The sequence below is a fragment of the Haliaeetus leucocephalus genome, unplaced genomic scaffold (genome assembly GCF_000737465.1).
Source record: "Haliaeetus leucocephalus isolate CR32 unplaced genomic scaffold, Haliaeetus_leucocephalus-4.0 Scaffold417, whole genome shotgun sequence".
NCBI lineage: Eukaryota > Metazoa > Chordata > Aves > Accipitriformes > Accipitridae > Haliaeetus > Haliaeetus leucocephalus.
The window spans coordinates 8,653,397-8,679,424 of NW_010972853.1; the positions used below are offsets into that span (position 1 = coordinate 8,653,397).

Below are 26,028 nucleotides of genomic sequence, written 5' to 3' on the forward strand. Positions count from 1 at the left end.
CCCCCGCTTCCCCGTGAGGGGAGCCGAGCCGAGCCGGGCAGCAACGGGCAACAGCTTCCCAGCCCGCGCTTTGGGGCGCAAGCGGCGCCTGGCTCCCGCCGCTTGTCTGGAGGCAGAAAATAGCGGAACAACTGACCTGAGAGGTACTTCTCCCTCCCTCCCTCCCTCCCTCCCGTCGCGCTTCTGGGAGGAAAACTGGCAGGAGGCGGCCAGCGGCGCGGGGAGGCTCGCCCAGGGCGGCCGCGGGAGGGAGGGAAGGAGGGAGGCGGGACGGGGGCTGGCGGGTGGCTCTTCCCACAAACCCTGCCGCGGCCCTTCTACCTTTTAAAAGGACGGCGGTCAGGTTTCGTGGTTGAACCCCTGTGAGACTCGGGCAGTAGGCGGCCACCCGAATCCTAATCAGTTGGGGTTCCTCGAAACGTGGCGGGAGTTCTGCTCCCGCCCGGGTGGTGGTTGCTGGGGGGGGGTTCTTTCAGGACGCGGCGCTGTGTTACCGACGGCGAGATGAACTGGAGACGCTGTCATGTGTGCGTTCAGGATACACAGCATGCACGGGTGGGATCTCGGAGGGTTCTTTTGCTCGTATGCTTAGAGAAAACGTGTACCTCAAACCTTGCCTCTTGGGGTTGTTTTTCTTGCTTTTTCCTTCCCCATCCTCTACTTAAAAAAACTCTTAAAAACACCTTATGTTCTGGAGCAGTAAAGAGTTCTAGAACTTAGCAAAACCTAAATATCCACTCTGAGGATTTTTTTAGCCTATTTAGGCAAAGTTGATACATTTTATTTACACTTCGGTTTTTATAAACACTGGGTGATAAGGTAGGTGTTCCTGCCTTGCAGATAGACTGATGAAGAATTGTTTTGTTCCTGTAGAAAGCCTGTACGACTTGTGGGTGGAGCCTCAATGGTTGTTCCCGCATGTCTTTTAACTTGCAAATTTGAATTCCGGGTTCGTTTCCCTGAAGGAAGGGGTGGGGAAGGAAACGATTTTTTGTGTTGTTTTGCTGGAGCCAGGGAAAGGTAGGAAGGTGCTCTTGTTTCCAGCCACATATCGGCTTTCCCCACCTGGTAGGGCTTTTTACAACACACTGAGGTGAAAATCTCGTCTTGTGTGGTTATACACAGATTGTTTCTTTGTTGTATTAACCTAGTAGATTCAGGACTGTGAAGCTGACAGTGACCATTCTTGGGAAATCCTGAAGAGAAGGGAATGTGTGTGAGCTGTGTGCTTGTCTCTTGTTCCCCGTGTACGTGATTAAGTATATTTTTTTTTTTGTAATTTAGAAAGAGGGAAGTGAGTTTCTGGGAAAACGGGAACATGGAACCAATTATTTCATCTGACTGTCGGTGCCATGTGTGTTCTTAAGGGCCTCTTGACCTAATTTGGTTCCGGCATTGTTTATTTTTTTGTTTTCCTTTTAGACCATTTTCTGGTGTCATGGTTTAACCCCAGTCAGCAACTAAGCACCACACAGCTGCTCACTCACTCCCCCCCGCCCCCCTCCCCAGTGGGATGGGGGAGAAAACTGGGAAAAGTAGTAGAACTTGTGCATTGAGATAAGAATGGTTTAATAGAACAGAAAAGAAGAAACTAATAACAATAACACTAATAAAATGACAGCAGGAATAATAAAAGGATTGGAATATACAAATGATGCACAGTGTAATTGCTCACCACCTGCTGATCGATGCCCAGTTAGTCCCGGAGCGACGATCCCCTGCCCCTACTCCCCCCAGTTTATATACTAGATGTGATGTCACATGGTATGGAATACCCCCTTGGCCAGTTTGGGTTAGCTGCCCTGGCTGTGTCCTGTGCCAGCTTCTTGTGCCCCTCCAGCCTTCTTGTTGGCTGGGCATGAGAAGCTGAAAAATCCTTGACTTTAGACTAAACATTACTTAGCAACAACTGAAAACATCAGTATGTTATCAACCTTCTTCTCATACCAAACTCAAAAACATAGTACTGTACCAGCTACTAGGAAGACAATTAACTCTATCCCAGCTGGAACCAGGACATCTGGCAAAGGTCTTTTGTGTACAACTACGTTTGTTCTCTAACAAAGTGCAATGGCATAGAGCAGTTGCCTTATGCCTGAGATTTTTGCCTGCCTTTTTTTTCTTTTTCAATACAACTCCTTTCCTAAAACTCCAGTAAAATGGCAGCAGTACTTTATTTGCAGTAGTTTGGATTAGCCTGAGGTTTGTTCCTGAAGCCCACCTGGCAGTCATCTAAACTGTAAATACTAAAACTCCGATACCTCAGAGTCTGTCAGGCTTGTGGTTTGGACGTTGGATTTTTTTTACTGGCTGCCTCTCTGCTCACTTTGGTGTGTGTGAAGGAAATTGTCTGCTTACCTGTGAGGTCAAGTGTGGGTGGATCTGCAGGCAATGACCCATGATTCTTGTCTTGCAAAACTTGCGTAATGCTTCAGCTTCCTAAGAGAAGGCAAGTCAAGATCTCCAGATATGTTCCTAAAAGGGTTCTACTTTGCACTAGAGAAGGAATAAATCATCTTAGTGCTGCAATGAAGAAATATGTATTTTTAAAATTCTTTTCCAAGGTGGCCTAGGGTGCATGCTGTGGCACACAGTAAAGGCCAGCTGCCGGTCTATCCATGTTAATGTATCTTGGGGATTTAATTCTTAGGGGCGTGTAATGTTTGAAAGAAATGTGGGTTAGATGAATGTTTGTAAATAAATTACTCCCCACTTCAGAATGTAAAATACATAGTTCTAAATGGTGTAAATTCCCCTGTATGCATGTCCCTGTTTTGGATTCCTCGCAATATTTGGGTTTGGTTTTGTTTTTTGTTTTTTTTTTGTCTTAGGCCAGGATTTCTTTGACTAGGCCAGGATCCTGCATTTTCTCCAAACAATGGAGACTATCTTCATAGTTATGTCACTATCCTACCCAGTTAATCTTTCTTCCAAGTTCCTCCTGTTAATACAATCTTTATTTGAGCACAAGTCACTGCCACTTCCTTGGTTGTCCTTGGATCATTATTTTTGATGTTTAAAAAAACTACAAACTCTTCTGTACAATTAAGTCTATACATAACTATGTGTTGCATTGGACTTTATTTTCTCTTTTGAAAGTAAAATATCTTGTTTGATAGTTTGGGGAAGTAGCTAAATGTTGCTACATGTTTCATTGGTCTGGGAATATTTTTTCTGAACATTTGCATCCTTCTTTCTGAACCTCACAACAACAGTTGAATTATAATATTCTTTTTTTCTTTAACTACTTTGCTGAGTTTGGGGGTTTTTTCAATTTAAAATAAAATAAAATGTAAAAGTGGTATATAATGGTCATTGTTAATGCACTAGATGTATGTAACACCTCATTTCTTTTCCATGATAGACAGCCAGAAGAACTCAGGATGAGTAAAACCAATAATTTTGACATTCAAAGTACATGTAAGTAAGGTTTTCATTAAATAGTTACAGAAATCTTTAATCTGCATATATAATACCAATTATAACTTTATTTGGGCTCAAAGAACAGGTGGATTTTCAGTAATCAAATTGTGTTGGAATCCTTTGTTTCAGGGAATGAAAAAGAAATAACTTGTAAACTTCCTTGGATTTGTTTGCTGTAATTGGAATATTTTAAAATAGTCTTTTCTGGAGATGTTTTAAGAAAGTAACCTTGGGAATTCAGCTGCCAAATCACACACAGCTGTGTTTGAGATGTATCATTCAAGACTTTCTTAGGCTGAAGCAGTACCTCTATTCTCATCACTACTATGACTGTTCTTGATGTTAGAATATTGAAAATGTATCTTATATAGCTATTGAGAATTGAAGGGAAGATATTTAATGTCTGTGGAAGTATGTTAGTGAGCTAGGAACTGCAGAAATGGAGAAATCCTCAAGGTTTTAGTTAACTCCAATGTTGTCTCAAATCCTTGAATGTTTTGAAACTTGCATACATCTTAAAAGCACTGGTAGCATATGACTTGATACAGTCAGGATACCATTCATAGGCTTTTCACAAAGATTATTACATAGGTATACAAAGAAGCAGTTAAGTTGCTTCATGGATTCTTATATGGTGATGTCTTTATGTACAATACTAAAAACAATTAGATGGCATATTTCACATGCATCTGGACATTGATGGCCATTTGATAATTATCTTCGGGTGTTCTGGGAAGAACGTTTCAGTTGGGAGCACAATCGGCTTGTGAATTTAGCTTGGGTGATAGCCCTCTCCTGAATCAGCAGGCAGGTGGAACTGCTGAAGTATTTTCTTCTCAGGAACTAGAGCAGGAACGAATAGTACCCTCTTCTGTATTTACCATGGAATTCAACATTAAGGAGAGAGGGGTATCTACCATCATTTTATCCAGTAATCTACTTCAAGATGCATGTGATTAAAAAAGATTAAAGTTACTGCTCTACGGCTGATCCCTAGTAATTCCAGTACATTTACTGTGATTATAAATGTGATTCTATATTTTAGTCTGTGTTCTCTGTGGACGGACAGATGACTGCCCTGAAAAGTATGGAGAAAAAAGGACCTATGTGGAATACGATCTCACTGTTCATTATTACTGTTTGGTAAGTATATGGTATTGATCTTGGAGCTTGTCTGTTTTAACTGGGGAAAAAAAAAGTAAATGCAACAAGTAATAAATAGTAATAACCTGTCCAAACAGTTGTTGTAACAGTTTTGTTGTTGTAAAGCTTGAACTGTCAGCTCCAACTTGTAGCCTTGAAGGCTTGTACTTGTCACACGCAGCAGATGAAATAAATCCCAACAAGACGTTATTCAAAGTTAAATTCTGTTCACGATCCATTTAAATGAATTCCTTAGTTAATTTTCCCAACCTATCATAGCAATGAAGGTACATGTTAAGAGAAAGGGAACAGATTGCACCTACATATTAGCTTCTATAAGAGAAGTGTAGTTTCAAAATTTAGAATGTGAAAATTCCACCCCTTGTGAAAAATGTAGAGAAAAGTGTTTTTTTCCTTGTTTCTCATTAGTTCTTGTTTGGCTGTGAGTTATTCTCTGACAATATATAGGACATTGTAACACCTAAGATAGTCCCTACTTTTCAGGTTAGTAATATGTACCCCCTACTGATCATATAGAGCTACAGTATCAGTAATTAGAAGCTTATAATTTGAACAAAGCTATGGATATAAACTACAGTTGAGTATCTTTCGTTATTACACTTGACATTTTCCAATATTCATATTCTTAAAGGTATACTCAGACTACCTTTCAAACTCTAAATTTTTGCAGGTCTTTAAAATGACTGCTTTAAAAAAATTTGGGTTTGTTTTTTTTGTTAATAAATACAGTTTGAATTTTTTTCCAAAATTTAAAAAAAAACAAAAAACAACAGTCTCAAGAATATCAGGAACAATTCGGCATTTTTGTTTGTTTTCTCAATCAGTTCTTAAAAGACTGTGTTGATTGCAGATGGCGTAATAGGTTGGATATTGAATCCTTTAAAGACTAGTCAGAGTGGAGGTTTTCTAAAGTTACATAAAGATAGAATTTATTTTTTTTTCTTAAATAATTTTTAAGCAGCTGGAAGGAAATTTAGGTCTGTTTGTGATAATTTTGTCTCGTGCATAAGGCCATATGAAATAATAGGAAAAAGTCTTTTCCTGATGGAGCAGAACAGCTAGGAAAGGGCATGCTTGCAACACTGAGCCTTATGAGCTTTGATGAGCTTCCTGCAGTCATCTTTTAGGTTTTGGTCCCTGCTTCTTTTTAAAAACAACCAAAACCCTGTGATTTAAATATAGTTTATATTATATAAGAAAAGAGCTCTTCTAGAAAGAGACCAGTTAGTGGTGCAGTTTCATTTTTCTTTGCCAAATATCTCACAATTGGGAAAAAATATATTCTTAATTGGCTTTCATATAAAACTTTACATTTATTCGACTAAAATATTGATAAAACTCTAGTTAGAAAATGGTGCTGTGTTGAAATAATAAAATGAGAACTATAAAATGAGATTGTAAAGAATATAGGAGTCATCAGGGTGTGAAACTATTTAGTTAGTTGAAGGCTGTGAAGTAACTGCCTTACTAAGTAACTTTAATCTAAATTATCATTAGGCTCTTCTGACTTGCCTAGTTACTTGACTCTGTTTTTATTTAATTCTCCTCTAAAGTGAATTACTTTTCCTCTTGGGTTGCACTTCAGCACAGATACTTCCTACTGTGCTTCATTAGCTCCACAGCACAATTGTCATTCATGTTAACTAAACTAATTTAATTTTACTTCCTCTGAAGGTTTATATGCTGAAAGTAGTTGTTTGACAATTATCTGAATAGTCTGTATACTTCAAAAAGGAAGGTAAAATACACCATCTTGGGCTCTACAGTATTAAATAAGACTTTGATGTTATGAAATACTTATTTTCATGTTACTGGTTACTATTCCCTATTGTAACATCGGGCAAAAATACATAGATGTTTTGGATCTTTTTTTTAATCATTAAAATGTTTGTACACAAGTTTTGTTAGACTAAACTTCTCTCTTACTTGACAAATGCAGTGTAGGTAATTTAAAATCTTTAGGTAGGCGAATGTTTTAAAATACTTAATTTGTTTTCATAGTTGATGTCAAGTGGCATTTGGCAGAGAGGGGAAGAAGGTGAAGGTGTAGATGGATTCTTAATCACAGATATTAGAAAAGAAGTAAATAGAGCTGCAAAACTGGTAAGAATGAAATCTTTGGTATTTACAAGGAAAAGAAAAAGTAACTTTTAAGTGCACTTAGTATCACCTGTGGGGTTTGTTTTCTTTTCTTTGTGGGGTTTGTTTTCTTTTCTTTGTGGGGTTTGTTTTCTTTTCTTTGTGGGGTTTGTTTTCTTTTCTTTCTTCAATGGGCAGTGTGCTAAGCCCATTCAAGCATCTGAATTTTACATTTAAGTAACAACTATATTGGGTTTGTGGAACCCACAAGGGACAATAAAACTTGCAGAAGTTTGCGAATATTTTTATTTCCTGGGTATGTTGCAGATAAATGAATAAGAGCAAATTACACGTGCATAATACCTCATGACATTATGCTGAGCCTCAGGCTGGCATTATATAATTTTATAGATGCAACTAAACTATAGGTACTGGTAAAATAACTTGTATTTTGGCTTATGTGTCACAAGTCAACATGCATATAAAACAATACATAATCAAAGTCTGTGAAATAACTATGTATCTTTACTCTTTGAAATAGAGCTAAAACACTATAGTCTTGCACTGTTACAATCTATTGGCTGATATTCTTTCTTACACACTTTATAATTTTTCTGTTGGTTTAATTCTGTAATTTTACTTGGACTTTAGATGTTAATATTCTGTTATATCTGAAACAAATTATTCCTAGAAATGTAATATCTGTAAGAAAAAGGGTGCTTCAATTGGATGTGTAGCTCCCAAATGCAAACGAAGTTACCATTTTCCTTGTGGAGTGCAAAAGGAATGCATTTTCCAGTTCATGGAAGACTTCAGGTAAGTTCTGGTGTTTTGTTGCTTTTTCATTTTCAATTCATTATATTTATACAGGAGGAGATTTTTTTTCATGGGTTGTCTTTGGGTAGGCTGTTAATTATAAACGTCATTTGGGTTTTCTAAGAAAAAATATCTGATTTGTGGAAAACTTGAAGGCCAAGCAGTTATATTGCATACCTAGTACCTATAAGCTGAATTCTCAACTCTTTTAAAGATATAATTTAACGTTTCTACAAGTAGTTAAATTGTTTATAAACAATTCGGCATTAAATCCTAAACTCTGAAATACCTGCAAAATGGTTGGTTTTGGTTTTTTGTTTGTCTGCCTCCTGTGCCTTTGTTGAAGTGGCAAAGGTTTGGCTGCCTATCTCTCTCAGTAGTGAAAACACACTATGCCATTCTGTCGTGTTTCAAAGTGCAAGGCTTCTAGATCTGCTTATTAGAGATGGATTGCAGGAGAAGTGGATTTAATATCAAATGTCTAAAAAAATATTTTATTTTCTTTTACTATCATCTGTCCAGCATCTTGGCTGTCGTCAAAATACTCTTGAGTGCATTTGATAACAGCTTTATTCTGCCTACTGTAAGCTGAGTTTGTAGGGTGGGTGGATTGAAGTCTGGTGGGTACTTCAACTTCTTAAATAAACAACTCGTATTAAGTCAAGCACACGTAAAAACCAATGCATTTTCAGAAAAGTTTCTTCTAGAGGTGCATTTCTTGTCTGTCTTATTTCTTTGAAAATGCTAAATTATGAAATTCATCACACTAACTAGATTCTGCAGAATCCATACGCAGGCTCAAAATTGCTACTTTAACATTATGGTAACATTGAAATATAGGAGGAACTTAAAGTTCTGAGGACAGGAAATGTATTATTTGGACCAAAAGAAGTTTTGAGAGAAAGGGGGTATATGATCTCTGTAATTTACACAGCATCAGTTGGCAACATGCTTCTTCCTTACTATTGTTCTGTTGACTTGCTCTGTTAGATACGTAATTTGTTTATATCTGTTGTGGTTTAACCCTGATAGGCAGCAGAGCACCACACAGCTGCTTGCTCACTACCCGCAGTGGGATGGGGAGAGAATTGGAAGGGTAAAAGTGAGAAAACTCATGGGTTGAGATAAAGACAGTTTAATAGGTAAAGCAACAGCTGCACGCACAAGCAAAGCAGAACAAGGAATTCATTTACTACTTCCCATCGGCAGGCAGGTGTTCAGCCATCTCCAGGAAAGCAGGGCTCCATCATGTGTAACAGTTACTTGGGAAGACAAACACCATGACTCTGAATGTCTCCCCTTCCTCTTTCTTTCCCCCAGTTTTATTGCTGAGCCTGACATCATGGTCTGGAATACCCCTTGGGTCAGTTGGGGTTGGCTGTCCCAGCTGTGTCCCCTCCCAACTCCTTGTGCACCCCCAGCCTGCTCACTGGTGGCGCGGGGTGAGGAGCAGAAAAGGCCTTGACTCTGTGTAAGCACTGCTCAGCAGTAACTAAAACATCCTTGTGTTATCAACACTGTTTTCATCACAAATCCAAAATACAGCACCATGCAAGCTACTATGAAGAAAATTAACTATCCCAGCCAAAACCAGTATGCGTCTGCCTTTTTAGCTTGTTGCACAGTGTTTATTCATGAAAAAGAGATATAATAGGGAATTCATTTTGCTATCTTCAGATTCTATGAGGAAGGTTCTTAAAATGTGTTTTGATAAGGGAACCTTAAATTATTATTTTTAGATCCTACTGTTGGGAACATAAACCAGTCCAAAAGTTTCCAGATAAAGAATCTAGAGGAACTTCACAGTGTACAATATGCCTGGATTTGGTTGAACAGCTTCCAATATACACTGTATTGAAAAGTCCCTGCTGTAAAAATGCTTGGTTTCATCGAGAATGCTTGCAGGTAACACAGATTCTCTCCTTCTTTTCTCTCTGCATGCATGGAGATCACGTTTCTGTGTTGTGCTTAAAAATAATGGAACAGTTGCTTAAAATTGTGTAAAACTGCTTAGGGTTAATGTAGGCAGTAGGTATGGAAATATACTAGGTTTGAAGGACAATACTAAAATTGTGTTTTGGAGACCAGTGTCTTACAAGTAAGTTGGTTTTTTTGTTGTTGTTTGTTTGTTTTGTTAAATGCTATTAATTCGCCTCCCCACCCCATGTTTCTGCATGTGTGATACACTTCATGCCTTTAGTTATTTTTAGGAACTGAAGTCCGGCCTAGGTAATTCCCTTCTTGCAAGTCATTATGTGCAGAATCTAAGTGCTAAAAATGTCATTCATCCATCATCAGTTCTCTTAGCCTAAGTCCAGAGCTGGAATAAGTTATAAGTTTGTACACTCATTCTAGAACTGGAGAGGTTGACTGAAAAGGATTGTGCTTTTGTTTATGAACCTGATTCTAGCATGTGAGCTCTTGTCCTTTAAAGGAAGAGAAAATGCTTGCTGTTTGCTTCAGTGTCAAGTGATGTCATGATTGATGTCAGCTTTAACATCCATGTCAGGACAGTATGTATGAATGTAATGGTTATAGATATTAAGGCATATTTGTTGGTATCCTAAGGGTGATAGTAATTCAATAATTGGTTTTGGTTTTTGTTGTGTGTTTTTTTTTTCTTCACACAGTATCAAGCTTTGAGTGCTGGGATATTTTTCTTTAGGTGCACAGTATGTAATAACAAGGACAAATTTCAAAAAGAAATGTTGAGAATGGGTATACACATTCCAGAAAAGTAAGTAATTTTGTAAATAATCACTCTTCTATAAAACCTTGATAGGGTGTTAAAACAATTTTTAATTTATTCTATAGAACTGCATCTATTAAAATGTGAAACCTCAGTTCTACCTTCAATGGTAGAAATGTTTGGTTTGGTAAGGAGTAGCCTGTTTCCTTTTAGTTATGCATAAAAATTGTCAAAGGCCAAATTAGTCACCTCAAACATAAAGCAGGAAGCTCTGAAAAGTCATTTTTAATGCCATGATTCAACCAGGGACCTATTTAAAAGATTAAAACGCTTCTTAAATACAGTAATTTCTCATTAACATAGACGTTGCCGAGAAGTGTATTTTCTGTGCCTAAGTTTTTAAATTATCTGAATTTCTGTCCAGACAGTATTATAATCAACTGATTACTCATCCATACAGCTTCCATCTTCTCCCGTGGGATTGCTAAGGATATATTGTGGTGGGTTGACCCTGGCTGGATGCCAGGTGCCCACCAAAGCTGTTCTATCACTTTGCCCCCCCAGCTGGACAGGGGAGAGAAAATATAACAAAGGGCTTGGGAGTCAAGATAAGGACAGGGAGAGATCACTCACCAATTACTGTCACGTGCAAAACAGACTCCACCCAAACCAGACACCTTCTCTCCACCCCCCCCTTCTTCCTGGGCACAGCTTCACTCCTGGATTCTCTACCCCCCCCCCCCCCAAATGTCGCAGGGGAATGGGGTTTCTGGTCAGTTTATCACACATTATCTCTGCCACTTCATCCTCTTCAGGGTCAGGACTCATCACACTCTTGCCCTGCTCCAGCATGGGGTCCCTCCCATGGGAGACAGTCCTCCACGAACTTCTCCAACATGGGTCCTTCTCACGGGCTGCAGTTTTTCACAAACTGCTCCAGCATGGCTCCCTTCCACAGCGTGCAGTCCTTCAGGAGCACACTGCTCCAGCGTGGATCCCCCATGGGGTCACAAGTCCTGCCAGCAAACCTGCTCTGTGGGCTCTTCTTTCCACAGATCCACAGGTTCTGCCAGGAGCCCGCTCCAGCACAGGCTTCCCACGAGGTCACAGCCTCCTTTGGGCATCCACCTGCTCTTGCGTGGGGTCCTCCATGGGCTGCAGGTGGATATCTGCTCCACCATGGACCTCCATGGGCTGCAGGGGGACAGCCTGCCTCACCATGGTCTTCCCCACAGGCTGCAGGGGAATCTCTGCTCTGGCACCTGGAGCACCTCCTCCCCCTCCTTCTTCACCGACCTGGGGGTCTGCAGGGTTGTTTCTCTCACATGGTCTCACTCCTTTCTCCAGCTGCCATTTCTGTGCCCCAGCAACTTTTTTTCCTTCTTAAATATGTTATCACAGAGGTGCTACCATTACTGCTGTTGGGATTGGCCTTGGCCAGCGGTGGGTCCATCTTAGAGCTGGCTGGTATTGGCTCTGTTGGACACGGGAAGCTTCTAGCAGCTTCTCACAGAAGCCACCCCTGTAACCCCCTGCCCCACTACCAAAACCTTGCCACACAAACCCAATACATATGTTTAGTAGAACAACTGCTTCTAAAATTCTGAGCTGGTTTTCATAACTTTCCACCATTTGATGGAGCTCAAAGTAAGACAGAAAGTGATCAGAATGATGTTTCTTTGTTAGAAGCAGTATTCTTTAATAACTGTTAGTCTCTTCAGAGACTACCATTAATTCTCTCCAGAGACAGAGGCTCAAGATTTTGGAGAGGAAGAAGAGTCAAAATACTTGGTGAACTTTGCCATACTGGCCTCAAAAATTCTGAGTTACTTTTCATGAGACCATTTTCAGTGGTAACTTGAGTAGACTGCCAAAACAAATATCCATATCTGCTGTGAGAAAGAAAGCGGAATAATATGAAACAGAGCAAACATGCACTGAGGTCATGCAAAAAATAATAAATGCTTCCATCAACTGTACGCAAGAAAAAGTCTGTCTGTGTATTTTATAGTATTATTTTTGTTCCAAAACTTTTTTCTTCCTCCTCTCAGTTGTCTAGCTGTTGCCTAGAACATTACATGATTGAAATATCTTCACGTGGTTATTACATACATCTTTTCCAAAGACAGAGTGACCCATTTAAACAATCAGAAATACAGTTATAATAACAGATCTTCTGCCTTGTTTATAGGGATGCATCTTGGGAACTTGAAGAGAATGCGTATCAAGAGTTACTGCAATGTTATCAACACTGTGACGTTAAAAGATGCCTCTGCAAGAAAGGAAGAGACTATAATGAACCTGATAGGTATGACACTTTTGTAGGAAGATATAACCTAGGGTGGACTAGATCTTTGGTGGCTTTTTAATTACTTTTTGTTTAAATGCTTTAATACTTTTCAGCATCAGGTTTTAATGTCAAGTCAAGACACAGTGTCCAAGTAAAATGTTTGTTTACTCCCTATAACCATAATATTTCAATACTAATTTTCTCTAATTTAATCAGGTTATAAAAGCTGAGAAAACCAAACCAATCAATTATCGGTTTTGTCCTTGTTCTTATTTGATACAGAGCTGAAGTAGAATTTGTACATCTGCATAACATGTAGAACAGCATGTGCTTAAACTAATGTTGTGTAGCTTTCATTCAAAGCTTGATTCAACAATTTAGTAATTGTTAGAGTAATTAATACCTTTACGAGAAATTCATTAAAGTACTAGAGTACGATGAAAACTAATTAGCTGTCTAAAATCAATCTAAAATCAACGTAGCTGTGAGCTATCCCTCCGCATGCAAATGGCAGCTAGAATATTGCTGATAGCTTAATGAGAGGCTTGAGTGATCATGTAAAAGGCTTTATTCTGCTCTACCACTTGCTTGATTTTCAATTAACAAGTTCATTTTCTACATTCTTTCTTGCTTTATTTGTGTGCTTCTGAAATGTATGTCTTCCATTGGCATGAGTATACACAAAGCTGTCAGACCCTGTACTGCAAAGACTTGTTTCTGTAGTACTGTGGTAGGTTCCTCCCTGGAGACATTAACTTTGCTTTGTATAGATTTGACCAAACATTGCTTGGTTCATTCATGGTATGTGTGCACTTTAGCATTTACTTTGCCTTTAAGAGTTGGACCTTAGGCTTCCAATATTTGAACTAGTATCAGTCATGTTGTTCCATTGTACATTTAAGTGAAATTGAAGAAATCTAGACAAAAACCCAATAGATACTTAAACACTGTCATTAATGAAGAGTCTTATTCAGAATGTGTAAGAATAATCAGATATGCTTCTTTGAAAAATTTACCATTTGGAAAAGCTCAATGGTGGATACCCATAAAATACAGAGAATGTTGCTGGCTAGCAACATGAGGAGAAAATACTGGCTGCAAGCTATTGACTTTGAGGCAGGGGAGCACACTAACTGAGCCTCTTTCAATATAATGTGCTGGAACATGGGTAGCTTTTTGTTTTTCTTCCCTTGTTGCTGCCAGGAATTTCGAGTACATCTTGTCTGAAGAAAGTTCCCCTTGACTATATACAGTCCTACCAGATTGATAAAATTATGCTTTGTTAGTTTAGTGTCTAGATTACACTTACTGTTGAATATTCTTTGTTTTAACTAGCCTCATTCTTCTGTCTAATTCTAAATACACAAGTTTTTAATTTTAGTAAGTGGGAAATAAAGCGTTGTCAGTGTTGTGGTTCCCGTGGAACTCATTTGGCCTGTTCATCTATGAAGTCATGGGAGCAAAACTGGGAGTGCATGGAATGCAGAAGTATCTTTGCAAAATCAGGTAAAGTTATGGATGTGACAGTGACTTCTTAAAATGATAAATTTTAATACTATGTATTTTACAGCTACCAAATTCACTAAATTAATGTAATTTAATTATACAGGGAACTATAGTAAACAGAAAAAGCGTTCTTTGGCTACCTCTGAAAAGACAGACAGGACAACTTGTTGGCTGGAAGAGCCATCTCCAAAGTGCCCTCGGCAGTCACGTGAATCTCAACGCAATTTTCTTCTCCAGTGTGTAACTTTCTGTTTTCAAGCAGAAGCTGATTATAACATAAAATAGTATTTAAACATGAGGAAATGATGGCTTATTCCATAGGAGAAACTTCTTACACTAAATTGCAAATTGAATAAAATTGGAGTAAAGTTTAGTGACTGAAGTTTTCTGAGAAAGCAGTGAACTCTGTAAATTTGCTATAGTTATTTGCATTAGGTGGCCTGTAAACCAGTTTTTAGTTTGATAAAATTAGATCCTTGTAAAAGGAACCTTAACAATTTAAAGGTAACTTCCATTGTACAAATGGCAAAACTTAAAGCTAAGGTTGCTTATCAGTATTTTTTCCATGTTAATAGTGTGCTAGAAATCTAGCATATAGAGATGTTTATATAAATAGTGTTTTCCTCTGCTGTAATAAAAACTTTTCAAGTCTGCAGAAACTAATATTTTTAGTTTTTACTTATTGTATCAGTCAGGACTTCCATCTCATGTATAGGGACATGCAACTAAAAATGGATTCTAAAACCACCACATAATAAAATGTTGAATTATTATTTTTAAAATTGTAGTTCAGGAACTGATGGACTTCATGTAAATGAACATACAAATAAGATTCAGTACTGAAATAGGGGGAAATTATGTTGCTACCTTCTAATAGGAAGTCTTTATGCATTCTTTAATTGTATCTCTTCTTAAAATACTGTTTTGACTTATAGATCACCAAAGATAATGTGCCAGAACAATTTGTCACCCTGCTCACACCTAGAACTTCCAGCATCCAACAGAGTGACGATGTCCTTATCTCCACTGATGTCAAACGGGAACTGGTCCCTGAGGAAAAAGTATTTTCTTCTATTTTTCTTACATTGAAGAGTAATCTAGCACATGGCTTTATACCATATTTCCTACAGAACATGGTGGGAGGGTGTGTGTGTGTGTGTATGTATATATAGTGGCTACATATATTTGTGTGGGTGTATATATAGTCACTGGAAAAATGGAGTGAGTATGCTGAAGAGCTGAAGTCATAACCTGATAAAGGGTTCTGCTGTTTCTAGATGCTAGAGGGGGGGTGAGGAGAAACAAATACCTGTTGAGAATTTTTAGGTTAAGTACTGAGGGGATCAAAACCCAGAAATGCATATTTGTCCATACTGAAGCATGGCTAGCCATTCCTTATTTAGAAAAGGGGGAATAAAAAGAATCCCAATTACTTTCTTGTTAGACTTTTCCTGAATTTTCAATGTTTTTTGCATTTGTACCATAGGAATAGTTTGTTATTATGCTAAAATCAGTGGTAAAATAATGTGTTTTAATATAGAATATTCAGCTTAAGGATATAAAATTGTCTTGAGTACTTTATTTATGAATTCTACCCATAACGTGCTAAAAATTCTGATAAGGGAATTGGCTACTTCTAGTAAGTATGGTATTCGAAATAGTTTTGGTTGCACGTTAGAAAACAAAGAAGGGTTCTTATTTAGTCTGGCGTTCTATTTTTTTTAAACAAGAACTGCAACATTTCTCCCTACTCAAATATATTTTTTATTATAGTGGCAAAGATAAAATATTAGTGAATAGTTGACGGTGTATTCTAATTTGGTTGCAAAACATCTCTTTAACACAAACATGGTAAGCGCTTCAATTTCTCACTTGTTTCACATTGTTCAAATGTAGAATGATGGTGTGAGAATTGTTTGGCATGATGTTGGTGTAATTGAATTAAGAAAATAACTGTTCATTTTATGCCAAGGTAATTATTTCTACCTCCTTTTTTCTAGTTCTTAGAGGTACTTTAAAATTTGCTACTACGGAGTTAAAATTTGAAGAATCTACACAAATTATTTTACTGATACATAATTTAGGCAATACCTAAGTGTACCAAAGTGTTCAAAGAGGGTTTTTTTCTGAATAGATTTTAGGATGTTTCCTGTATAACTGTTGCTAATTATGAATCACAGATTTCATCTAAAAATACATGCAACTTTCTTTAGGCATTTAAGGAAGCAAAGAAGGGAAGTTTCTAATATACTGAAGGAGTTAAAGCTACAAGTTAATACAAAAACTACAAGGCTTAACATCAATGCAGAAAATATCTGGAATAGTGCTTTAAAAGGATTTAGACAGCGCAACTTCAGTGCTACAAACACCATTGAAATAAAGTTCACAAACTGCAAAAACAGATCAAAGGCAGATACTTCTCCTGCATCAAAACACTGTTTTTTCCAATTATTAATGCTTCACCTTCAGAATTCATCATTGTTTGAGGGCTCTTCTGCAAAGAACTTGTCCCTTGATTTTCAAGGTAATTAAATGCTTTGTTCAAAAATACATTAAGAACTATGTAACTTGAAAGGTTTTTAAATCTTCAGCCAGTATGATTGTCAGTTCACAATTGTAGTCCTGATAGATAGAAATTGTTTTTTGAATGTTTTTCCTTTTCAATTCTAAAGGGCTGTGGGGTGTGGATTTATAATAACAAAAAAATTTGGTTTAGTTGGAAAAGTTGATGACAACCAAGGAAAAAATAAAGCATATAATTAGACTTGGAACTTTTTATTTAATGTATTTGTTCTCTACAAGTGAATTTCTGTCTTCCTGACTCACTTTCTCTGTTACTTATTTTCCTTTCCTCAAATTTCTAGAACATTATCTCTGATAGCATACTCCCTAAAGACCCAAAGTTAGCTTCTTTGAGTTCTTATGCTTCAGAATTAAATGTGCATTGGGTACAAAGTAGAATAGGAAGTTATATCGCCTCCCAAACCTTGACAATGGCTGAAGAGATGGAGGAAAAGAATATGGTACTCCTATGTAAAAAATACTGGTCTTATTGTTTCAACCAGCAGGAGATGGCAAACCTCACTTGTTGCGTCTCCTAAAGTAAGAAGGAATGTATTATGAGATTTTTCTATAAAATAGTGAGGGTCACAAATGATTGTTATACATATATAATTAATTTTTTTTTCATTTGCAGCTGTAAAAGAGAATCTTTATTTTGAAGCTGGTAAAATGATTGCAGTTTCTCTGGTTCATGGTGGTCCATCTCCTGGTTTCTTTTCCAAAACGCTGTTCAATTGTCTTGTCTATGGTCCAGAGAATGTGAAGCCAGCTTTGGAAGATGTTGCTGATGTCGATGTAGCACAAACAATAAAAATGGTAAATAAAACTAAACTTATTGGCAAATTCTTGTTCAAGACTATATTTGGAGTTAAAGAAGGGCTTATTGAATATAACTTTAGTTCAAATTAAAAAGCTTATTTTATATATATATATATACACACACACGTAGTAAACAAATTCCTAACTTTTATCTTCTGATACAGATAAAATATGCAGATAGTCTGTCCAGCCTACAGTCTACAATACATGACTGTTACGAATTCCTTGCTGCTGCTGGATGTTTAAGACCTATAACAGCTTTGTGTGATAAGAATATGCTGGTGAATGACATATTGATCCATCATGTAATCAAGAGAATTACTTCACCCTTAGAAAGGTTTGTTTTGTTTGAATTTTCAAACTTCCTGGAACTTTTTTTCCTTACTGAAATACTAAATAACATGTTGCTAAAACTAATTTTCACGATGTTCTTACTTATTCTCTATTTAAACCAATGAAATGTGCTGTAATTTTCAGTGGATTAAGTAGCAACTGTTAACTAGTTAGTTAAACTGAAAGACTGAATTTATTTTTCTACATATCCACTCCATTCAACTTCTCCTTAGTCATATCCCTTTTTTAGCCTTATGAAGAGGGCAGATTCACAGTTGTAAACTATAGCATGACAAAGACCTTTGCACTACAAAATTTCTCTAGCTTATGTTCATTTTTAATTCAGAATTGTTTGAATTTAGAATCTTTTAAATTTTAGGAGTGTTAAACAGATGTTTAGAATTTAAATGAGTTTTCCAAAGTTCTAATTAGGGAGTTTGTGTGTGCCATGAGGACAATGTGCGTAAGCGTAAGTTGGCCTACTTAGAATGTAAGCATTGTATTGGTGTTTCCATGAGTTAGTGATGACTTCAAATAGCTGGGAAAGTTGCAGCCGTTGACTTTTTTGATTGGTCTCTGACTTTGCTTCCAATTTGCATTCTTTATCTGCTCAGTAAAAAGGCATTGGATGTTAATTTTTCCAACAAGTATAGCTGGATTTATACTTAACACGTTTATGGTGTTATCTTTGACAAATTTGAATCAACTGAATCTCCAAGAGCTATGAAAACTAATTTTGAATGTGACAGTTTTTTTAACAAAGTTGAGAGTAATTAAGTGTTTCAGTCAAGGCCCTCTGTGGCATATTTGATCAATCTATATCATATTTTCAAACTAGTCAGTTAAAAAGTGAAAGGTACTACGTAGCTGGTTTGGTTATGGGAAAATGTGGGTTTGTGCATTTTTGGAGATGGGCTTAAAATGAGAAAAATATGAGTAAAGCAAGATTTTGCTTGTGAATGTCAAGGACTGAGAGTAAGTGAAGAATTAGTTACTTTAGCTATTAATGTTCTACACCACTGACTGAGCACTTTCAACATGTTTGTTCTGAATTTTACTGATTGAGCTTATCGATATCTAAGTAGTAAGTAAACAAGTAAAATTTTAGTTCTGATTTAACGTAGTGGTTAAATTGTAAAGCCAGTTGCTTGAAATGTTCTTACCCAGTACACAGTAACTAGTGAAATTTTTTCAACCTGCAGAGCTGTTTAAAAAAAAAAAAAAAAAAAATTGGTTAAATCACAGAATCAAATTGGTGTGTAGGTTGGAAGGGACTTCTGGAAGTCATCTTGTCTACCACCCCCTACTCAAGCCAGGTCTCCTAGAATCAGTTGCCCGGGACTGTGTCCAGACAGCTTTTGAATATCTCCGTGGATGGGAGACTCTACATCCTCTGTGGGCAACCTACACCAGTGCTCAGTCACCCTCGCAGTAAAAAAAAGTGTTTCCTGATGTTCAGACAGAACCTCCTGTGTTTTAGTTTGTGCCCACTGCCTCCGGTCCTGTCACTGGGCACTGCTGAAGAAAGCCTAGCTCTGACTTCTTTGCACGCTCCCTTCAGATACTTCTACAGATTGAGATTCTACCTGAGCCTTCTCTTCTCCAGACTGAACAGTCCCAGCCCTCTCAGCCTTACTTCGTGGGGTTATGCTCCAGTTCCTTAATCATTCTAATGGCCCTCTGCTGGATTCTCTCCAGTATGTCCGTATCTTTCTTGTACTGGGGAGCCCAGAACTGGACACAGCACTCCAAGTGTGGCTTTAAGAGTGCTGAGTGGAGGGAAAGGATCATCTCCCTTGGCCTGCTGGCACTGTGATTCCTAAGGCAGCCTAGGATACTGTTATCTGCATTTGCCCCAGGGAGAAATAGCATGTAAACACATGCAGACTGCAGAAGCCAAGTGAAGACTATCTCTTAAAACACCTCATTTTGCCTAGGAACAAGGAATTTAAACTGTGCTTTCTAAAGAGATATTTGTAAGAAAGAAATTCAGTATGTTCTTACATCAAAATAAGTAAACTATGCAAAGTAAACAGTCAAGTACCAGGAAATAAAGTTAATTTCTGCATATCACTGGTATTTCTTTCATCTGCCCCAAAAGCTCCACAGAACCATGTAGATTGTTAAAATGAGAATTAAACACATTTTCCAAGGTGAAAACAAAATGGGACTACTATATACACCTTATTGACAAGACTCGGAGGCCGCGGGTGGGGAAACTTTATTATGTCCAGACTTACAGCTTTATAAAATATAGAGCACAATTAGTTACTGGCTTTCTGATTGCATGCTTGCTCTTTTTTTTTTTTTCCCCCCACCTGCTAGTTTTAGGCAAGGTTTGAAAACTCTTGGTGTGCTAGAGAAAATGCAAATGCATCCAGATGCGTTCTCTAGTATATTCTGCCACAAACCTGAAAGACTTTCAGCAGAAACTATTTGTGATCTCTTTGCAATCCATTCCTCATCAGATGTAAATAAAGTTGAAGGTGCTGATTTTTGGATGAGTTATTTACAAGATGTGGAAAGTAAGTAATTTTTTTTTTCTCCCCCTCTCCCCCCTTCCCTGTTCAGGGTATTTAGTCGCTGGTATACATACAGGGTTTGGTTTTAAGAGTTCAGTGGGGTAAATAAATGAAGGTTTTGAGGTCACTGTCACTTCCTAATTGTTCCTTCTCCCCCCTCTTCCTTACTAATTATAATTTCTGAAACTGTTGCCCAATCAGGATCAAACTTGAGAAAGGTAAATATCTGAAAGATTGGTACTAGAACTCCTGTGAGTTTTTAAAAAACAAAAACAACCCAACAAAAAAACAGCCTGAGTGGTACAGAAAAATCCTTTAAGCCCCTCTCGTCAGTTTTGCTGTGAACTTACTCTTCTTAGTGTGTGTCTCAAAAAAAAATAGAAAAAAGTGGTCTTTTCTTGCAGAATAGTTGTTGGGTTTGTTTTTGTTTGTTTGTTTTTAATTAAGATTTTTCAGAACTAACCCAAGTGGGATTTTCTTGCTAAAATTTTTCTTATTTGGCCATATAACTGCATGTTCATTCATATTGATCTGGGGTTTCCTGATTTTAGGGTTTTCTTCCTCTAACACTTAACATGCAGGGTAGTGGTTTATGAGTAATAAGCAATAAACGATACAATCTAATCCTATTTTTTAGGTGGCGAGTCTGTAGTGACATTGGAGGATATTCTGTTCTTTGTAACAGGCTCTTTTTCTATACCGCCTGTTGGTTTTGATCCTGAACCTACTATTAAATTTTTGCATATAATGTATCCTGTTAGAAACAGACTCCTTCATTGCTTAGAGCTCCCTATAACAAAGACATACGAGCAGTTTAAAAATAAAATGGAGTTCACCATCAGAAACACACTAAGAATCGAAAGAGAATAATATTCTTGCTATTAAACTGGATGTTGGAAACTTCAATTTTCTGCAGGAACATCTGCTTGCAAATCGCTACTGTATTTTTGGACAGCATGCTCTCGGCCTTTTCCCACTTTTCCCCCAAAGATATGCTAATAGTAGTAATCTTGTAAGATGGAAGACAATTTTCAAATGAAAATACACTTTATCGCTTGAATCATCTTCCTGTTTGAAGTTGGCTTTGAGTCAGCAATCTCTTGCAGAAGTACTTTAAATGCCTGCAGCAAAAGTAGACGTTTAGAAATGTTACCAAACTGTAACATTCTAGCTGTTTCCCACAGGTAAGTATGTTGATTGTATTACATACTTCAGTAACTTACTTATCGAAGTCAAATCAGGTACATTTAGAAGATAACTGCTGTAGAGCTTTGTCTCAAGTAAAACTGTGATGCAGTTCTTCAGTTGTTCCATGTATATTTTTTCAGTAATTGTTTTTATATTGATGATTCATTTACATTTTGATGATTGATGAAAACCTATGAAAGTTAGAAACTTGGGAATTTTAAGGTCATTGTGGTTAGTGCATTAAAATATTAAGGTCTGGAGAAAACCTAGGCAAAATAATAAGGCACAAGAACAATATCTGGTTGAACTTGAGTGTCTGTTGTTAAACAAAATCTTTGACATTTGCACACATTTCTGCATTCTACTGTCATACATTAGTTTTTAATTACGCATATAGCCAAAATAGTAAAAACTAGAAGTAAATCTTAAATATGCAACAATAAGTGGTCTTTCAAAATGAAATACAAGAGTTAGACTTAATGTTGTTGAGTATGAAAGTATAAGAACTTGTTGCTTGTTAGAACATGTTACTTTGTCTTCTGTGGAAGTCAGTATTTTCATAGGAATATGCACTAAAACTATTTGTTAATCTAACATCAAGCTTGTCAGTGCCTGACACTTTTCTACCTTTTAGTCTAAACTCTTTCTGTTCAATTGTAGGTGCATTCTGAGCAACTTCAACTGCATAAAATATATTTCAATTCTGCAGTATTTGTATTAAGCCATAAAAGTAGTAAAATTCCTACATGGTAACACTTTCATATTACTAATACTAAAACTATGAAACTAAAAGGACGTTTTTAAGCACAGGTTTTTTAAATGTATGCAGGTGTCTCTTAAAATTACTATTTCCCCCCCCTGTCAGTTTGAACACTTATATTATGTCCCAAACATAGATTGTGCTATAGATGTATATAGATAGATACAGACATGTATCTATCTATATATATCCACATTCTTCAAAATACTGCAAAGTAATCATACACTTTTTTATTAATATAGCTTGGTTTTAATTGCAAATACAAGCAAGATTGCTTTACTTTTGAATGCCTTGTCAAGAAAGTACGTCCACGGTAAACTATAAATGGATAGGTGCTTCAAAAAAAAAAAAAGCAAACTAATCTGGTTTCAGGTTCTTATTAACAAATTGTATTACTAAATGCTAATTACATAGCAGTGTATTGCAATTGAAGAACTGTGGAAGTGGTAGTCAAGACTCACTAAATTTGAGACCATGCTATAAAGTGTTAAAGAGGCAGGTGGGTATTTAAATTACACAGTTCAATTAACAATATGCAGGTATTTTGAAATCTTTCTTAAACTGCTACAGCTTCTCTTGATCTTGGGAGACATAGCTAATCTTTTTTTTTTATACAGACCTATTTCCATCACTGGGTAACAAAAGTGTGCATGCCACTTAAAAAATGTTGGTTTATTTGAGTCTAAGTAGATTGCTACAAGGCTTAGATCAGGCATTTCTCACTACTTTCAAATATCTAAAACAACCTAATCTCATCAAAGTCCTGTCATTAGAAATTTAAGAATATTTGAAATGAAGATAGGGCTAGTGGTGTTTCTCTGGTTCTGAGCCAAAAGCATATTAAAGTCCCCTTTAAAATTAAATGTATGAACTCTTGGAGAATGTCATTTGACTCGTTTATATAAGAAGCAATTTCTCATTATCTTCTGATTTTTTTTCTCCAATAATATTCCATGTTTGTCTTTGCATAATTTTTGAAGGTCATACTGCCAATAACTTGTTTATATTCTTATCCTTCAGAATGGTCTGTTACCATTATAAGGAAATTGGTTTGTTGCAAATTTATTTGTTTAATAAGGATTCATGTTGCATGTTCATATTTTTAAAATATAGCAGTCTCCTGCAGAGAGAATATTATACTTTAAAAATGAGTGGTGTACCCAGTGCAGTGTTATTTTTCTGTATGGGGAGTACAAAACTTATAGAAGTAGCAAGCAGAGCGTGGATAATTTTAAAGGACAGTTCTTGGACTTTTGGTACTTGCAGTGCCAAGGGAGATGGTTTAGAACTTGGAACTAAATAAACTGCATTTTAAAACCTTCAATGAAGAAAGAAATAATAAGGTAATGTGAATATGAGGCTTCAAAAAGTATGTGAGATAAAAATAGTGTTCACACCTTTTATTGCTTATTAGTTTTGAATTCAGCAGTTGATACATTTTATATAAAGGTAGAACTAACCTGTTTGTCAGCTTTAAGAAATCTTAAGTTACTTTAAAACTGCTATACAATGCTATATCAAAGCATGGTATTTGTAAAATCCTCTAGTCTCTAATATTGCTTGAAAAGATTTTTCTTACACAGAACTTGTCCCCATTTTCTAATACTGATGTGTGCACATTCAGGACAATTTGTCTTTCCTTTCTTGTCAGTTTGATCAGCTCTATGTAGACATTCTAATATAATCTTTGATATATTCAGGTTGTATTCCTAAATGCTACTACAGAGGGGAACTTCCTCTCTCCTCATTTTCAGCATTTATTTATATAGACCAATCTTAAATTTACTCTACCTGATCATTAAAATTCCATTGAATAAGCTGACTTCCAATCTATCAAAACACAGAAAGGTCTCTTCTGTCTGGAAACCATAAGAGCAATTTCTGTAGCTATAACGGCCATCAGGTTTTTAATAGCTATAGTAGGTCACTGAAGTGCAATATTATTGGGTAGTTTTCATTTTACATAAACTTTAACCTGAGGTACATCTGGAAATTAGGGACATTGCTTACTTTCAGTATTTCTGTAACACAGGGAGAATAACTGCATATGCATTAGCTGTTGTGTATTAAATATATTTTTATAGAAGTTGCATCTTTTACAAGATTTGCCAGGGCCACAAGAGAACTATTGCAGTCCTCTTTGACTGTGTTTGGCCAAAGAAATTCACCCCACAGTTTCTGCATCAAACCCTAAGCTGGAATTAGCACATCAAATAAGCTGTTTATTTTCTAGAGTGATCATTTTCTAGTAAATGATAATAGATTAGTATTAGTGGGTTTAGTATGGTGTCCTTAAAGCACATATAATTTAGGGGGAAAAAAAAAAACCAAACTCAAATATTTTAGGTCTATGTTTGAAAAACCAGGGGATAAAGTTCTGTGACTTGCTTTCACCCACGCAAAGGATGCTTACTAGAAAAAGCTGTTGGCATTTTTAACTGGTTTATGAGTGAAATATACTCAAAAGGAGAATAAATTAGTATCTATTATTAGTATCTAGTCAAAAGTATTTGACTTTTTTATGAAGATGTTCAGTCTTGGGATTGGAAGACTTGAGTATTTTGAGAGGTATATTTAAAATGTAGAGTAGAGTATTAGTCATTAATTCATACATTCTGTGTGTGTATTTTGAAAATAACATCAAAAGATTCTCATTCAAATAGAAGGAAATCCAGTTCTGGAGGCTACAAACTACGCTTTTAAAGTTTATCTTGACTCTGTATTACAGCAAAGCATTTTAAAGCTCAAGCTTTACTCTTTTTTACTTAAGGGAATTGCTAGTTGGATAAAAGAAAAATTAAAATGCAAAAACTTCTGAAATGTCAAATCATGTATACAGAAAATCATTGTCAAAATATTAATGTTTGTAAAAAAACCAGTGCAACTGATTTTGTATTGCATAAACAATGTTCTTTTTAAACTTATGGTAATTAGAATATCATGCAAGAAAGTATAATTTTGTGAATAATTTTAGCTCTAACTTGAACTGCAGGATCAGCGTCTAAAATGTTGCATCTTCAAGCAACATTATACTTGACAGGTGTAGCATCAGTGTTGAAATAATAGGTAATTGTGGGAAATAACTGTCGTGTATGTTCAAAGTGCAATAAAGGGTTAAATTTCTGTTGGAATAAATAGGTAACTTCAGTCTTTTTATTTTGGTGATTTAATGGGGTGTAGCCGTAGAAATGTTATGGCTATTTTCTGTGGCTTGATTGGTGTACCTATGTACAGCTTTATATACGTCTGTAGCATGTTTACCCAGATGGGTACCTTTGTGACTGAGTTAGGGTGAGTGGGACTCTTGCCGCTGTAGGATTTGTGTGAGGGCACCGAGAACCCAGCAGGAAGGCCGCGGGTTGGCGTGTGCTACCTGAGGCAGAGGCAGGCAAACTGTCACTATTTTCCTTTTCAGTGGCTCACTAAAACTTGATGACTTCAGTTGTAGCTAGCTGCCTGTTTTTGAAACATCATTCCTTTTCATGTAGTTAACCTGCCCTGGTTGCATTTAAGCTATTTTCCAGAGAGCGTTTCAGTTAGCTCTTCTTTCAAATTCAGTCTGTGAATAAAGCGAAAACGGTTAATGCGACTTTTTGCTCGGGAAAAAAAAAAGGTGGGAAAGAGCACCAGCCTGTTGTCCGAAAGATCTCAACCTTTTCTTTTGTCCGCAGCTGAGGAAAAGCAGAGGCCCGAATCTTAAATCCTGAGATGCACTTTCTTAATTACAGCTCCCTCACGAACGGGGGCTGCCTCCGGGCGGGAGGCACCACCTTTCCCCGCGCTGCGGCCCGCCGGGGCGGGGAGAGCGCACAGCTGTGCCGCGGCTGCCGCCGGGGGTGGGGGACCGCCCGGCCCGGCCCGACCAGACCAGCCGGCG

At 37.0% G+C, this 26,028-nt stretch overlaps 1 protein-coding gene across 1 annotated transcript in view; it reads left to right on the top strand.

Moving 5' to 3' along the window:
- The window catches only part of G2E3 (G2/M-phase specific E3 ubiquitin protein ligase), a 22,553-nt gene extending 265 nt beyond the window's left edge, over window positions 1–22,288 (top strand). Inside the window, exons 2-16 of the mRNA XM_010574239.1 lie at window positions 3,365–3,420; window positions 4,469–4,566; window positions 6,589–6,690; window positions 7,358–7,482; window positions 9,222–9,387; window positions 10,113–10,219; window positions 12,363–12,479; window positions 13,843–13,967; window positions 14,071–14,203; window positions 14,903–15,028; window positions 16,181–16,491; window positions 17,164–17,345; window positions 17,513–17,685; window positions 20,007–20,206; window positions 20,841–22,288. Of these exons, the coding sequence (XP_010572541.1) occupies window positions 3,384–3,420; window positions 4,469–4,566; window positions 6,589–6,690; window positions 7,358–7,482; window positions 9,222–9,387; window positions 10,113–10,219; window positions 12,363–12,479; window positions 13,843–13,967; window positions 14,071–14,203; window positions 14,903–15,028; window positions 16,181–16,491; window positions 17,164–17,345; window positions 17,513–17,685; window positions 20,007–20,206; window positions 20,841–21,073 (2,235 nt within the window). The 5' untranslated portion in view covers window positions 3,365–3,383 and the 3' untranslated portion in view covers window positions 21,074–22,288. The remainder of the gene's footprint in view (window positions 1–3,364; window positions 3,421–4,468; window positions 4,567–6,588; window positions 6,691–7,357; window positions 7,483–9,221; window positions 9,388–10,112; window positions 10,220–12,362; window positions 12,480–13,842; window positions 13,968–14,070; window positions 14,204–14,902; window positions 15,029–16,180; window positions 16,492–17,163; window positions 17,346–17,512; window positions 17,686–20,006; window positions 20,207–20,840) is intronic.
- Window positions 22,289–26,028: the final 3,740 nt, after the last annotated feature.